This window comes from Protomyctophum parallelum, assembly GCF_964188405.1.
Source record: "Protomyctophum parallelum genome assembly, chromosome: 1".
NCBI classification, from domain to species: Eukaryota; Metazoa; Chordata; class Actinopteri; order Myctophiformes; family Myctophidae; genus Protomyctophum; species Protomyctophum parallelum.
In genome coordinates this window covers 39,609,223-39,625,530 of record NC_139697.1, presented here as the reverse complement: position 1 = coordinate 39,625,530, position 16,308 = coordinate 39,609,223, and the positions used below count along the sequence as shown (strand labels likewise).

Below are 16,308 nucleotides of genomic sequence, written 5' to 3'. Positions count from 1 at the left end.
AGTTCTCCTACGTGGACTCCAGCGGGGAGCCGGTGGGTGTGGTCCAGCTGGGCTTCCTGCGGCTGCTGAGCGTTCAGGCCCGTCAGAACCTGACATACCACTGCCACCGCTCGGTGGCCTGGGCCGACCGCACAGCCAAGGGCAACCACAAGAGGGCGCTGCACCTACAGGGGGCCAACGACGAGGCGCTGAGCTACGAGACCAGCCCCTACATCAAAGCGCTGATCGACGGCTGCTCTGTGAGTGATTGATGCACGCACACACTGTACGCACACACAGACAGATTTATTTAATGATCCATCTATTCATTCATTCTCTCCCTTACTGTCTGCTCTGTGAGTGATTGATGCACACACAGACAGATTTATTTAATGATCCATCTATTCATTCATTCTCTCCCTTACTGTCTGCTCTGTGAGTGATTGATGCTCGCACATACTGTACGCACACACAGACAGATTTATTTATTGATCCATTCATTCATTCATTCTCTCCCTTACACAGTAAGGGAGAGAGAATGAATGTAGAAAAGCACGCACATCCAAATTCTTAACACAAAGTATGCCAAGAATGTGGGATTATGTTTTAATCTCCACACCAGAACGTAAAAATCAGTTTTTCTTTTATTTCATTGAATCCAGTAAAAAATATATATATATATATATTAAAACAAAGACGCTTAATAGTCCTCTTCCTCCTCAAAATGAGACAAACTGCGATCTTTGAGACCTTAAAACAGTCACGCTAAGAAAGTGAATCCATCGCGCATCGAGACACAGCCTAGAATGAGCATAGGCATATAAAGGTAGACACATCTTCCGGCACTGGGGCGAGGCTGTATCTCAATTCATCTTCCGGCTCTGGGGCGAGGCTGTATCTCAATTCATCTTCCGGCTCTGGGGCGAGGCTGTATCTCAATTCATCTTCCGGCTCTGGGGCGAGGCTGTATCTCAATTCATCTTCCGGCTCTGGGGCGAGGCTGTATCTCAATTCTCAACGGAAGGCAACATGGAGGCAACGGGATGCAATGGCGATGCGTGATTGCATTGGCAAGCTTGCCCGAGATTCCCGAGAAGGAAAACGGAAGGGGACGTTGGGACGTTCGGTAGGCCAATCAGAGGTTCGACTCCCTCTTTCACAGCAGCACTTACCTTCAAGATTCCACTTGACTTCCTCCTCCCGTTGCAGACAGGTCTCTCCAATGACCTGCAGCGACCAATGAGGAATCTATACTTTTTATATCTATGACAATGAGGATGTGGCTCAAATATGGAGGGCTTTCACTTCCGGGGCGGACGGAAGTAACGCAGATTTCTCTGGCACTAGCGCCACACTGGCCTGGAGGGCCAGGAGATAACGTGTTGAATGCCAGGTGCAGGGCAGATGCACAGATCAAAGAAAAATAGAGTCAGCACACTGGGTCATGCTCCAAAAGACTTCATATTAAATTACTACATCATAGTGTGTTTTTTTCTACCCTTTTAACTGTGGAACTTGGTCACTCACTGTTATCTCTCGTGCTTTCTCTGTGTCTCCTGCAGTATCGTAAGGGCTTTGACAGGACAGTCCTGGAGGTGAACACACCACAAGTGGAGCATCTTCCTCTACTGGACATCAAGGTGTCAGACTTTGGGGAGAGCAACCAGCAGTTTGGCTTTGAAGTGGGACCTGTCTGTTTCCAAGGCTAAAAGAATACACGCACACACACAGAACATGAACACACACCATGCCAAGAACCACACGTAACACACACACACACACACACACACACACACACACACATGCACTTAAAGACACACACACACACACTGACGATACATGCCCAGCAATTTGTAAATTTACTTGTAAATGATATGATTAAACATACACACACGCACAAACATCCGCTCACACACATACCGCACACACATTTACACATACACACACACACACACACACACACACACACAAAGAAGTCTCGATGTGAGATAGACACTCACACTGCCTGTGGGACATCATGCGCCATCGTCCCAACAAGTAACGGACGTCAAGACAAATCAGAATAAAAACACTCTCACGAAGAGGAGGCCATCGGCTGATCGATTGAAACGGACATCAAGAGAACCAGCAAGATAAAGATAGTTAGATGGATGGCGTTCTTGGGAATACAGAACCGCCAGTGTGAGTGAAAAAGCTGGCGACTTCAATGCCAGAATGCCTCGCCTCCGACCCCCCTCTCACTCCTGTCTCCTCCCCACTGTCTCTCTCTCTCCCCCTTTTCTTTTTTGCTCCACTTTTCCCATTTGCTCTACCTCTCACCTCATCTTCCAGAGCCCCCGCTCTGTCACCCACTAGTCTCAGCTCCTGCCAAATCTCATACAAGAGGAGCCGAACGAGGAGCAAATAGAGGGACGGACCAAAGCGGCGAGCCCAATTCCCAACTCGGGCTCTGCTTGTGAACATCTGCATTTGTTTAGTCTAGCCAAGCAGCCACACGATTGTGCTGTTCATTGTCGGGCTCTCCTTTGTAACCTTGGTGCAGTTCTGACATAACCGGACGCGATGTGGCATCTCAATGCAGTCTGTGGCATCACAGCTCAGTTTGGGGAGAGTGTGAACTGGACTTTGCTGTATGCAGGTGTGGCCATGAGCAGCCGTTGATTCAGTACCGTATGAATAAAAATGTACAAATGCTATGAGCAATGAGAGACAAGCCTGAAAATTATTAAGGCAGTCCAAATTATGTTGCGTATGGTGGGGCAATATAGAAGGGATGTTTGCCCGATCTCATAGTCTAGATAAACGACAAAACCAAAAGCCATCCACTTTGTAAATTGTGCTGTGCTTGATGTTCTTGTACATGTATTTTATACCTGTCACAGCTGCCACTGAAAGGTCTTTTTTTTTTTTTTTTTTAATCACACAAGCCAAGTAGGCCAGAGGGTTGTGGCATCACCAACTGACCCAGTGCTGACAGATTCATTGCCTCCTGGGTTCTTTTAAGCCCCATTCATACTTCGTCGGCTGATGTGGCTCATTGAAAATAGCCAACGTACAAGCCCACAATGTGGCGCTTTAGTGACACGCTGTGGGCTTGTAGGTCAGCTATTTTCACCGAGTGCCACCGTTGTGTGACGGAGCATGAATTGGGCTTTACTGTCTACATTCCAGAACCTTTTCTGACATTCCATCTTGTTCAGCCAGCGCAGTACGCTATCAGGGTTTAAATATGTATATGAGTTTCAAAGTTGTTTCTCTCTCTCGCTCTCTCTTTACAACCGTGAATGAATGCATGCTTTATAAAAGACAAAAAAACATGTGACCAGGTGCTAATTATACCAAAGCAAAAACATTTTGTATTATTCATTTTGAAACTTCATTTTTCTTAATGTGTTTTTTTTTAACCACCTCCAGAAGCTGTCACTAGGTTTTACCGGGGAAAATGTGCATTACCTTCCATTTGTACAGAAATAGTGATATTCTATTGTATTTATTTAAAACAGGGTGCTATGAGATTTAAAAGAAAAATAATACAACCACCAAATATTCCAGTTGAATGTGGTATGATTTCATTTGTATTTATTTCCTGTAGCTCTCAGTCTAAGGTTCATTTGAAACAATTAAACATACATTTTTAAACTCACTGATGACTTGGAGTTGACAGTACTTCTGTGCGCACCCTACAGGTCCATGCATGATGTCACAAAAGACAACACCTTTTTATACAACCAAAGAGTCTGTTTTGTGGCCATTATTGTAATTTCCCTTTTAGTGGTTTAATGTTTTGTTTTTGTTTTTCCATCAATTGTACTGTTACAAAAAAGTGCTTCCTTTGTAATGATTAAATGTTGACTCTCCAGTGCTGTCACATGTTCATTTGCTGTTTGATACTGTTTTGATTTGGCTGTGACTAGGGTTGGAGCCGGTTTTATCACTGTCAGAGCTGGTATGTCGACTGACTTAACTTCTGCTATACAATACTGATGATTCTAAAACTTAAAAAAAAAAATTCAAAGACCACCATAACTTAGTGTACAAATGGAACCAAATGGACTTGTTAGGGTCCATTTGGTTCCATTTGTACTCTGAGTTACAGACCTGTAAGGGTCCATTTGGAACGCCCATAGGGCATCGTTAAAGGAAACCGCTAAGGAATCTAACCGTTTAGACTCTAAACGGTTAGATTCCTTAACGGTCCTCTAAACTTTAGAGGGAATCGTTAAGGAAGGAAGTTAAAATCCTAAAGGCCAACCCCAGTGCCTACATGTAGGTGGTGGTTGGACCTGAGTCTGCTTGGGCCTACGATTGGGATCTAAGGCCAACTGTTTCAATTCAAAGCATAATATACTTTAATATTTATTTCTTTTTTGGTATTGTTTTGCATGTTCTCTGTTCTCTGTTCTTTGGTCTTCTGTAAGGATCGAGGCAAGCTGGACAAGTGGTTGAAGATGCTTTTCTGTAACTGGAAGGTAATGCGTTTGATTCCCATTACGTCTCAGTGTTTCCAGTCAATCACATTGTATCCTGTTTGACTCATTGCTGAAACCCAACCTGTGCTCATCATTCACGTTATTTACCGGACCATCAGCTAAATCCCTACAGAAGAGGCAGCATAACCTGTTTGAGAGACCACAATGGGTAGTCAACAGTTGCTGGGAGGGGAGGGGACATTTCTCTCAAACACCAATAGGGTAGTCAGAGATAAAGAAGAAAATAATATGTAAGGTAAAGACTACATGGGGTTTAGGTTTGATTCAAATATATTGATATAGTTGGGGAAGGGTGGAAGCAACCAAACAAAAAAAATGAACTGAGCGGTGCAACTATACGTACTGTACCGTATTACTGGTACTATTCGTACTGTACTGTGCGGGTGAGAGAAGACACCCCCACTGTGAAAGCCCTCCTCCCTGTGTGTGTGTGTGTGTGTGTTTGTCCCAATCTGGAGCATGGTTAAAGTACTACTCACTAGGAGGAAATACTAGGTTATGCTCAGACACACACACACACACACAAAGTCACTGTTGGGAGCAGCTAACACCGCTCAAAATTATGAAGGGAAAAATAAACTGTCACTTTAGTTGAACAGAGAATAACCTAAATTGTCTTTATTGTGTTAAAGACAAACATTTCAACAAAATAAATTGGTGCTGGAAAGAGAAAAAAGGTATTATGTGTCTAAGTATTTTTTTAATTATTGTTTCTATACGGTAATATATCTTTTTTTTAAGTGCCACTTGACCCCTCCTTTGTTTTGCTTTTTTTGTGTCCAAAGAATGTTTACTCCTATGTTGTTCCAACATATGACGTCATTGTTTTAGCCACCACCTACTGGAGTTGGAGTTACATATGACGTCATTGTTTTAGCCACCACCTACTGGAGTTGGAGTTACATATGACGTCATTGTTTTAGCCACCACCTACTGGAGTTGGAGTTACATATGACGTCATTGTTTTAGCCACCACCTACTGGAGTTGGAGTTACATATCACATCGTTGTTTTAGCCACCACCTACTGGAGTTGGAGTTACTGGAATACATTTCATTTCAACTGTATATACAGACTGTGTTCTCTGTATGAAGAGGTGTCTATTTTATTGTCTCCACCAGGCCGAAGGCATGTGGGGAGAGTATGTTTTGCACTCCGTCCGTCCGTGTGTCCGTCCGTCCGTCCGTGTGTCCGTTAGTAGCTAATCTCGGCCACCGTTAACCCGGTCGATGCCAAATTTTGCACACACACTCCCTGGATGCCAACGATGAACCTCTGCCCCAAACTTTCCAGAACGGCCTGTTATAGCGCCACCAGGAGGCCGCTTTGTGCAAAACAACTTTTTGCACAGTACACCTACAGATTTTGTCCAAACATCACGCAAATTGGTACACAGTCTCTCTACAGCCATTCAACGAAACCGGTCTTTCAGATTTCTCAGACTCCATCCTGATTGGTTAAGATTGCCTTCCAAAGAGTGCTCAGTTTCAAACAAAATGCTGCAAATCATGAACACATCGCGTGATTTCCTTGAAATTGTGCACCCACATTCCCACTAGGCCGAGGACGAAATGCCACATGAACAATTTCAACTCAGCCTCAAGGTGGCGCTATAACTGGCCGAAAAGTGTTTTTACCTCTAACTGCACGAATCTGTGGATCACTTTGTATGCCAACTCCCTAGAGGCCAAGGAAAAACCTTTGTCTGGAATTTTTCACATCTGCTCTTTATAGCGCCACCAGGAGGCCCACATATGTAAAACACATTTTCTATTATTACTCCTTCAGATTTTATCCAAATTTCGCGCAAATCGGTACACATGATCTCCATAGTCATGTGATCAACACAGGTTTGTTTGATTTCTCATATTCCATCCTGATTGGCCACGATTGGCTCCTACAGTTTTCAGGAGTAGCAAATGGCCACAACTCGGCAGCGTCCGATTGCGATGAAACTGTGCACGCATATTCCCACTAGGCTGAGGAAGAATCCTGGTGGAGACCTGTGCCGATTGGCACTTTATCTAGTTTATTATCTGTGGTGGGTGCTAATTCAAACAAGAGTTGGTGAAATGTGATGATTCAGACAAGCAGTAAACCAACAATATTACAAGCATTGTTTATTTGCACTACATAAGTACATAATATAACATAGAACTCTTATACTCCTATTCACGGTCAGATCACAAAAACATGTAAATCATCATGGCCATAGCATCATATTATAACAAGCACAAATAAGCAATTAACTGTTCGGTGTGGCAAAACAAAAATGGCCTTCAATTGGTCTGCTACCAGCATAAGGGACAGCTGACTTAGCCAATGAAAAGTCCTCCTGAGGATGAAAAATATGGGTGGTGGAGCATTTTTTTCCCGCTTATTTTTCTTTTACCATTAAAAGGCAGTTAACATTTGAACTTGAGATGTTGTTCGTATTTATATAAAGATTTACACATCACATTAAGAATGAACAGTAATTTAAGACAAAACAAGAACTACAAACTAGTAACCCAATGGTCCTTATTAGAGACGCATACTATCGCTGAATTGTCCTTTCACACAGATCTTTCCAAATTAACACCTTTTTGTAATTATACATTTACATAAGCTACAGATACATTTCACACATTGTACTGTTCACTTCACTCCCACTACTTCACCACAAAAAGACATGTCAGTGTACAATACCTGTCACTTCGATGCTAGCTCCCGTGATGTAACAAGAGTCATCTGAAGCTAGGAACGCACAAACATCAGCCACCTCTACCAGAGGACAGAGAAGGGGGGAGGGGAAGGACCTGGTTAACAAGGTAGTTAATTGATGGGATGGAATTAAGGGTCATTGGAGTAGATAGAAGATGTGTTGTGTTGATCCTGCAGTGTCTGGATTTCTTCAATCATTTTCTCAGGTTCAATGCCGTTTCGCTTAAAAGTTTGAATCTTTGACCTGCTCTACCCCAAGCAATCAGGTGATTAGGATTTGTTCCCGTCTTCTTCTTTGTGACATATGACAACTCTCAGGTTCTAAATCAACTCAAATCAAATGCTGTGTCCTGCGTTTTAGTTACTTCCTACTTAATGCAATTTCCTCTATGCTCGAAAGTACCTTTAATATTATGAGTTTCTACAACCCATGATCTCTGTTGGAATGCTCTTTTGATGGACGTACATACAGTATACACTTGTATGTACACAAGTGTCAGAATATCCCAGTGATTCTTTTGATTTTGTGGTTGTTCTCAAGTCATGGATGGAAGTTTATTTGCTTTTTGACACGTGGGCGCTGGTGTTCTCTCCTCCCCGTCATAAGCGCCCATACCCTAGGTGAGGTTGGCGAAAGGGCCTTTCTGTGGGCGCTGGTGTTCTCTCCTCCCCGTCATAAGCGCCCATACCCTAGGTGAGGTTGGCGAAAGGGCCTTTCTGTGGGCGCTGGTGTTCTCTCCTCCCCGTCATAAGCGCCCATACCCTAGGTGAGGTTGGCGAAAGGGCCTTTCTGTGGGCGCTGGTGTTCTCTCCTCCCCGTCATAAGCGCCCATACCCTAGGTGAGGTTGGCGAAAGGGCCTTTCTGTGTCGATCGATACCCTCACAAAAAACATGCAGTAATCCTGGTTTCTATACTGGCTCCCCCTGATCAGCCAAGGGCGCCTGATGGAGGGGAAAGGAACTGGTTAGAATAACGTGTTCCTTCCACGTGTTACGTACTACCGGGGAAACTCACCCCTGTCAGGTGTTAAGAAGCGGCCTGCATTGTCCTCATGCATTGATGGAAGCATGAGCTCAGTTTGGGGCTCTTCCCAGGTTGGCTTACATTACATTACATTTTAGGAAATTGGTACCGGTTGAAAAAAAAAAGGGTTCCAAAATCATGGGATTAAACAATCACCTGCTGCCTCACCCATTCTTCCCATAGGCACCATGGCGGTCATCTGAAACACATATGAAATAATTAAAGGTGATTCTGGCTTACTGTATGTAAGTATGTAGAGAGAATCCACACTTATGTCATGCAACTTTGTTTTCATGAATGTCTATCGGTAAAATCAACACCCTTATCTAAATAAATCAGATTTATTGTTAATTTATTTGCATGTTGAGTACTGCAAATATGATATTGGTGAATGGCAAAAGGTTTTGATTAAACACAAGCACTTAAAGAAAGAAGATGAATTAACCACCCTCCAGCCAACCATGAGAATGGTTGTTATTTACCTTACTGATAACTTTCTCTGGCACTTTTGCTGTCATGGGAGTGAGTATGAACCCTGGGAGAACACAGTTGCATCGAATCCCAAACCTGTGTGGAAGGAAGAGGAGAAGAATATTTCATTTTTCTGCCCACAATCTTTTCCCATCTTCTACGAGAACTCAAAAGACAAACTCTTCAACACACAAGAGACAAGAAGACACTGGAGTTCATAAGGAAGTCTAAGCTACTGACTCCCCTGTAGGTGGACGAATGAATGCATAACATAACCATAATTACGTGTGTGTGTGTGTGTGTGTGTGTGTGTGTGTGTGTGTGTGTGTGTGTGTGTGTGTGTGTGTGTGTGTGTGTGTGTGTGTGTGTGTGTGTGTGTGTGTGTGTGTGTGTGTGTGTGTGTGTGTGTGCGTGCGTGCGTGAGTGCACCTGCTGAGTTCTTTGGCAGCTGTCCTGGTTAGCCCTTCTACACCAGATTTAGATGAGGCATAGTTGATCTGCCCAATGTTGCCCACCTGGAGACAGACAGATAGACAGACAGACAGTCACAGCACATGTCACAAAGTCATTATGGTCACCTCAAGTCAGATGTCCCTGAAAACATAATTGAGAGTATAGAACTAGAGCCGAGATTAATTATATTTTAACTCTTTGATTGATGTTTATTCAAATGTATGGCTGCCTGCACGGCCCTGGACACGCATGATGCAACCAGCAGCAAATGGTTGTAAAAGAGCACAGTTTTCATCTAAAGAGCCAGAGGTTAAGTCTCACCTTGCCCACAATGCTGCCCAGAGTAACAATAGAACCCTTGGGAGCTCCACAGGCTGCTAGAGCCTTGGCAAAAGATTGGGTGACCAGAAATGTCCCCTTAAAATAAGAGAGCAAAATGGTGTCATTGCAGGAGCAGATGTCAATGAAAATACAAAACAATACAAGACAAACGGCAACAAATTATCATGTGAGAGATAGACATACAGTCAAATCTGTATTTGTGCAGTATTGTTTATGTACTGTATAGATAAGTACTGAAGAATGTGAACAGATTTTGGGTGAAGATGAAAAGGAATAGCCAGAGAATCTGATATTGTGTTTTGATATTTGATAGCTAACATCGCTCAGATAGAACAAAGGGAAGACAGGGGCAAAGGAACATGCTTTCCTTTCAGACTGGTTACAGTATGTTTTATTCATTAAAGCTTTAATTCTACTACAGTAAAGTCAACGGTAGGTATCCACAAAGATTATAATGTTTCCATATTTCAAAACCGCTCTCAACGCCGGACGGTTGCAATTCGAAACTGGCCCCCGTAAAATCTGAATCTCCACCCACCCCCTTTTCCCCCTCACTTTTCCCTTTTTACCTCCTCTATGATGATTTCCTGTTTTTGGCTACATAGAAGTGTATATTTGTTCGTCTCTCTATGATGAATTGAACATGGTGGACCCTATTGTAAACAAGTGTAATGCTTTATTACAGGTAGACCCTGACGAAGACCTTTTGGTGGAAACGCGTTGGTCCTGTTATTTATTTGCCTTGCTCATCTTCAAATTGATTATTTAATTTTTCACCAAAGACGGAGTGCCTTGGATTCCTTTCTTTTCAAGTCTGCAATTCACATTTTTGACAAGCAGTACTACTTGGAGGAAGGATACGTTTTGTCTAATGCTTTATGGTGTCATCACAACAGCTGTATTGAGTTGTGCTTGAAATGTACTGTAATTCTCCAAACTGTTAATAAATACTTCAAGGGTTAGAACTTAGAATCAATCAATCAAAATATTCTAATTATAATGATGTCCAGATACCTTGAGGTTAACCTGAAGGACTCTATCAAAGTCCTCCTCCTTCATTCTCAACAAGAAGTCGTCCTGGGTGATGCCTGCCGCGTTCACACAAACTGAAGCCGGCTGGAAGTAACGACACTGGGGAGATGCAGACAGGAGGAGACATTGACAGAGTGAGTGAGAGGGGACTTTAACACTAGCTGCTTGGTGGTGGTGAGACCCTCAGAGGGTAAGGACAGAGGGCGAGAGAAAAAAGGAACCAGGCTAGAAGGGTGCATTAGTGCATACTGTCACACCTACATATTACAGTACATAACATACTTGTATGCTGGTGACCAAGTTCTCAACACTCTCTTTGGATGACACATCCACCGCTGCAGACATGTGCTCCTGCCCTCTGACATTGCGAGGCAGGCTTCTCAGCGTATCGCTGGCAGACCCCTCGCTGATGTCTGCCACCACGACCGAGGCGCCCTCGGAGGCAAGGCGCTGGCACACCGCACGGCCAATACCACTGCCCCCTCCTGGATGGAAGGGAGCACCACAAACAAACTTGTCCATTAATTAAAGGTGCAATGCACTAGAGCAGTCACCCACAAATTAAGTGAATACAGCATCAAAATTGGTTTAACCACTTTACCCCTACATACATTTGAAAATAGCCGATGTATAAGCTGATAATGTGGACACGTTAGTTACAAGCTTGTAGATCTGCTATTTTCAAACAAATCGTGAAAAGATATGACAAAATGTTTAACATTGTTGAAACACAAATCTTGTATTGGGTGGGAGGGTCCCTTGTCATGGTTTGAGTTTGACTCTTCCCCACGTCAGCCACTCCCACTCTCCATTCCTATTCAGTCCTTGTCACACACCTGTTCCCACTCCCTCTTCAGCCCAACAGTGCCATATGCCCTTCCACACCTGTGAACACTTCGGCAATTACTGGGCCTGCTCCCTATAAGACTGGACTCTTTCCACACTCCCACTGTCAGAACATACTTCCTTGTCCCCTCTGTTGTAGCCTCGATACCAGGCTTTCATTTCGTCTGCGCGAAAGATGAAAGCCTGGAAAAAGCCGTGGGCTGAACCAGTCTAAAAGTGGGAGTCAGCCCTTCCGGGTGGGCGTCGCTCTAAATGATGTGACGTAGCGCTGCACTAGGGGGGAGAGGAGGGGCCGGGGGTGACGGACAGATCGATGAGATCCAATCAGGGTGCGCGCATTTCTGAGGCGCGACCCGCCCCTCTAGACCAGAAATGTCTCTGTTTAGGTCAGGCTACCTCTGTTGTACCTGAGTTCCTGGTTCTCTGTTTTTTTGCAATTCTGAAAGGCTGCATTTTTGGACTTTACTGCTTCGAAAGGTTTGTATGTTTGAACTTTCGGTTTACCTCTTTGTGCATTGCAGAACCGTTGCATTTTTGGCATTTTCTGCATGCTGCTACTACTCATTTGTTTTGTTTGTAGCTTGACGGCATTCTGCTTTAATAAATAATTTAATTCTGAACATTCCTGATCTTGTCCTGCATTTGGGTCCTACCCTTTGACTCACCGTGACATCCCTGGCACACACAAAATAAATCAGAAGGGGGTCCAGGCAACATACATATTAATTTGACATGAAAAGGGTTTGAGAACAAGGGCTGGAGGAAAAAGAATATGTCTGTGCTTTTATTTTGTTTTGCTTCACAAATGTTGTTTTTGATTGCCATAATTGATTGAATAGTTCCTATCATGGTGTAACCTTATCAGTTAATTTATGAAGGGTGTGTATCAGCTACCAAGTCAGTAACTAGTAGTTGCTGATTGTCTTTCGTTCAGTTTCTTGTTTCATAAGTTTCAGTATACACCCTTTTCTTTTTGACCTGTCGGCCAGGTCTTCACTACAATTAAGCAAAATTAACACAACTTGAGTTATAGAGACACATTCATACCAGAGAGCTTTGCTGCAATTAAAACGAATCCTGCTGCGCATTGTCAGAAAGTGCGCTTCGTTTGGCAGGTGTGAAGGCTCATTTGAATCCTAATGCGCAGCAAATAACCGCATTTTACTCCGCCCAAAAACGTGGGTTTCGCTTCGCTTCGAATCGCACTTGACTACGATTCGGTGCAGGTGTGAATGCAATCCGCAGTAAATAAAGGAAATGAAGCAAACATAATGTGGCGGGTGAGGAGCTGAACACAGTTGGAGACGGAGAAGGCATATTTTACGCAGCGCAAAGATGTCCCGTTACTGTGGATAGACGTGGTCGAATAAGGAGACTGAAGCCCTGATCGAAATGAGGACGTGTACATTAATCAATTGCTTAAGAAAACACATACAAACACTGCAGTGTAGACTATTATAGCCTACAGAATATTCTGTCTGTCTGTCTGTCTGTCTGTGCGTGCCGTAAACATGGAGTGCTATGGAGTGCTGTCACTGTGTGGGGACTGGGGAGTTATATCAGTGCGCTCATGCAGCGCTGTGCCTCCATGCCCAAAAGAACAGTGTGTGGCGGCTGCGTGCGTAGAGAGAGAGAGAGAGGGGGGGGGGTCCCCAGACGGCACGACACATGCACGTTATGAGTGTAATTTTATCACCATAGATTTCACTGTGTAGGCTAGTTTATGAATGGAACACATTGATAAAGGTCCCCCCTGCTGCGTTTCCAATTGCTGCGAATGACAGTGTGAAGGCAAACCGCAGCCAATTAAATATGCAAGAACCTCAAATTCCCCGCCCATACGGATCTGAGTCTACCGAAGTATTAGGTGAGAATGTGACCTAAGATGCAATTAGAATTAATGTAATGTTGGGCTTGGAAACTAGGAATGCCACCACTGGTGGAGGAGAGGTAAGCTTATTTAGTCTCCTTAAACCCATAATGCCATTTGTCTCAAATCCCACCAGTATCTTCCTTCTGCATCTCTACTCCAACTGAACTGAGATGTCATAACTGCCTAGTTAGTAAACAAACAAAAAAATGGTGGGCCCGCCACTCATTATATTGATTAAACCCTTTGAAATTGTCAGCAGTGGCTTTGACAAGTTTTGTAAACTTTTCTCTTGTGTTGGCATTCAATTTGATTGCATTATTTATTAACAGTATGCAGAATAGGTGCATTTCAAGCACACCTCTATACAAAAACTATACAAAAACTTAACTGTGGACGACATCAAAGCATTACACTTGTTTACAATAGGGTCCACCATTTTCAATTAATCAGAACATTTAGACGTACAAATATAGTATACTATACACTTCTATCCAACCATCTATCGAAAGGCTGAGAAACTCATTTCCAGGATAGTAGCCCATTCTACATGCCAAAATATCCTATTTATTCTAATGTAAAATGTGGGATTTCATTCCTCTGTATGGAATATTCTGCCTAACCTCTCTGCCACTGGAGACTAGATTTACTGGGATTATTTTGCTTTGCAACTTGAATATCCTGTTTACGGCGGATACGGAAACTGTCTGTCTGCGTGCATTTGTGTCATAGATGTGTGGAAATGACAGGATACAGTAGGCACTCTAGACTGGATACGAGTTATTGGGTTCCCCAATAGGTGGCCTGCGAGGCGCCCCCTTGTGGCCAGGTATGGTGTGTGAGATTACCAGTGACGGTAACCCTTAATCATATTCAAGGGGTTTTGTCACATAGTGTACAAATGGAACCAAATGGACCATAACATGTCCATTTGCTTCCATTTGTACTCTCTCAGTTAGGTTGACGTATCTGGGATGTGGACGTCCCAGATATAAATGGCATTAAATGGGGGTCAGTAGCCTATGCATGTCAAACTGGGCATCCTTCAAATTAAAATTATGAGAATCACTGCTAGAGCACTGTCATATCATTTTAAATGGGGTCCGCAAAAAAAGTTGTTTGCGGTGAACCCACTCAACCCAGCAGGTATGGATTGAAATCTATTGCTGCTGGAACGCCTTTCTAGAGTCTACTTCATTATAACACGCCCAAGTCATGTAAAAGGAAAAACCCCGCCCAGTAGGGGAGGGGAAGCCTCCCATATGTCTGTCAGAAAGCCTTGAGGGTTGATTTCACCCGACACCATTTGGCACAAAGTCTCCATTTAGCTGGGGATCACCTGGAACCCCCTCAAGGACCACTGCCCACTGGTCTGGTGGTCCCCGGGCCACTGGTTGAGAACCACTGTAATACATCTATTCTAAGCTTAATTAATTAATGAAAAACATTTTTTCGCGCGGACTCTGCCCCCAGGCTGGTACCCTAGTCCAAATATGCCCTTGAGGAAAGTTAATTGGGGAACCCTGATAAAAGCACTGACCTGTAAATAGAAACCTCAAACCACCGACGCGAGTTTAGGAGCGAGCAGGGTAATGTTGGCTTACCTTGCAATGTAAACTAAACTAGTTATTACTTAATATTACATATATTGGGTAATTAATGCACGGAAAGCGAAAGTAAACTAACCCGTCACAAGCGTCAACCTCGAGATGAGTCTAGTAGTGGTGGCAGCCATTGATTACAGTCAGGTGCTACAGTATTTACAGTCCGACGGAACTCGAAAGTGATGATGGCAGCCTAAGGCTCCGTCTTATGAGCAAATTTAAGACTTCCGGTCTGAGAGCTAGCAGATTTAAGACATCCGGTTGCCTTCAGAATAAAATAAGATTTTTAATTCGTTAATTAAATAACTATTACGTTACATTATTAGTGTAAAAGTGTGTTCTTTTCGTTAAGAATCACCCAACAAGGATTGTAGTTTAGCCCAGCCGGGCAATAGTTTATTATAAAGTCGTAGTAGTAATAAACAACCTGTCAGCTCAGTCTAGTGCAACCAACAACAGGTACCGTGCGTACCGTGCGTCACGCACCTGTATAAGCAAGGTTCCTATCTAAGCAATAAAGGTTCCTATTTCATCAAGCAATAATACACCTATTATAACAATTAGTATTATTATTACATTACAGTTATTGTAAAGACACACATTATGTTTCTGTGTAAAAATAAGTAATTAAATTACTAATAAGTAATTAAATAATAATAAAAGTTATCTAAATTCATAAATGCTATTCACTGGAGTGCATGGACTTTATACTGGACAAAAGAGGCCTCCGCGAGGCAACTATCTGGACATACCCACGCGTTCAGGGAGATGTCCTCTATCACACCCTACTCTCCGCTAAGCGGGAGAGGTGTAAAATTCACAGCAGCAGACCTTCTACTGGGGTCAATGCTGAAAAAAGTACCGTTTCCGGACCCAGAATGGACACTGGACAAAGAGGCCTCCGCGAGGCAACTATCTGGACATACCCACGCGTTCGGGGAGATGTCCTCTACCACACCCCACTCTCCGCTAAGCGGGAGAGGTGTAAAATTCACAGCAGCAGACCTTCTACTGAGGTCAATGCTGAAAAAAGTACAGTTTCCGGACCCAGAATGGACACTGGACAAAAGACGGCTCCGCGAGGCAACTATCTGGACATACCCACGCGTTCGGGGAGATGTCCTCTACCACACCCCACTCTCCGCTAAGCGGGAGAGGTGTAAAATTCACAGCAGCAGACCTTCTACTGAGGTCAATGCTGAAAAAAGTACCGTTTCCGGACCCAGAATGGTAGAGGACATCTCCCCGAACGCGTGGGTATGTCCAGATAGTTGCCTCGCGGAGCCGTCTTTTGTCCAGTGTCCATTCTGGGTCCGGAAACGGTACTTTTTTCAGCATTGACCACAGTAGAAGGTCTGTTGCTGTGAATTTTACACCTCTCCCGCTTAGCGGAGAGTGGGGTGTGGTAGAGGACATCTCCCCAAACGCGTGGGTATGTCCAGATAGTTGCCTCGCGGAGCCGTCTTTTGTCCAGTGTCCATTCTGGGTCCGGAA

General features: G+C 43.7%; 2 protein-coding genes across 17 annotated transcripts in view; one reads left to right on the top strand and one right to left on the bottom strand.

The window, feature by feature from the left end:
* The window catches only part of col11a2 (collagen, type XI, alpha 2), a 91,702-nt gene extending 87,864 nt beyond the window's left edge, over positions 1-3,838 (top strand). For all 15 annotated transcript variants that reach the window (XM_083780021.1, XM_083780023.1, XM_083780015.1 and 12 more), the window contains 2 exons: positions 3-239; positions 1,542-3,838. In XM_083780021.1, coding sequence (XP_083636147.1) covers positions 3-239; positions 1,542-1,688 — 384 coding nt within the window. In that variant the 3' untranslated portion in view covers positions 1,689-3,838. The remainder of the gene's footprint in view (positions 1-2; positions 240-1,541) is intronic.
* A 2,664-nt stretch (positions 3,839-6,502) lies between these two features.
* On the bottom strand, positions 6,503-14,975 carry hsd17b8 (hydroxysteroid (17-beta) dehydrogenase 8). Of its 2 annotated transcripts, none has more exons than XM_083784101.1 (9): positions 14,897-14,975; positions 10,777-10,979; positions 10,477-10,593; positions 9,442-9,537; positions 9,097-9,182; positions 8,679-8,763; positions 8,353-8,395; positions 7,157-7,231; positions 6,503-6,803 (listed from the first exon to the last, which is right to left on the bottom strand). In XM_083784101.1, exons 1-9 carry the CDS (start codon positions 14,943-14,945, stop codon positions 6,784-6,786), a joined length of 774 nt encoding a protein of 257 aa, XP_083640227.1. In that variant the 5' UTR covers positions 14,946-14,975; the 3' UTR covers positions 6,503-6,783. The 2 variants fall into 2 exon arrangements, with proteins under 2 accessions (XP_083640227.1, XP_083640228.1); XM_083784102.1 differs by having other exon boundaries at positions 8,365-8,395.
* Positions 14,976-16,308: the final 1,333 nt, after the last annotated feature.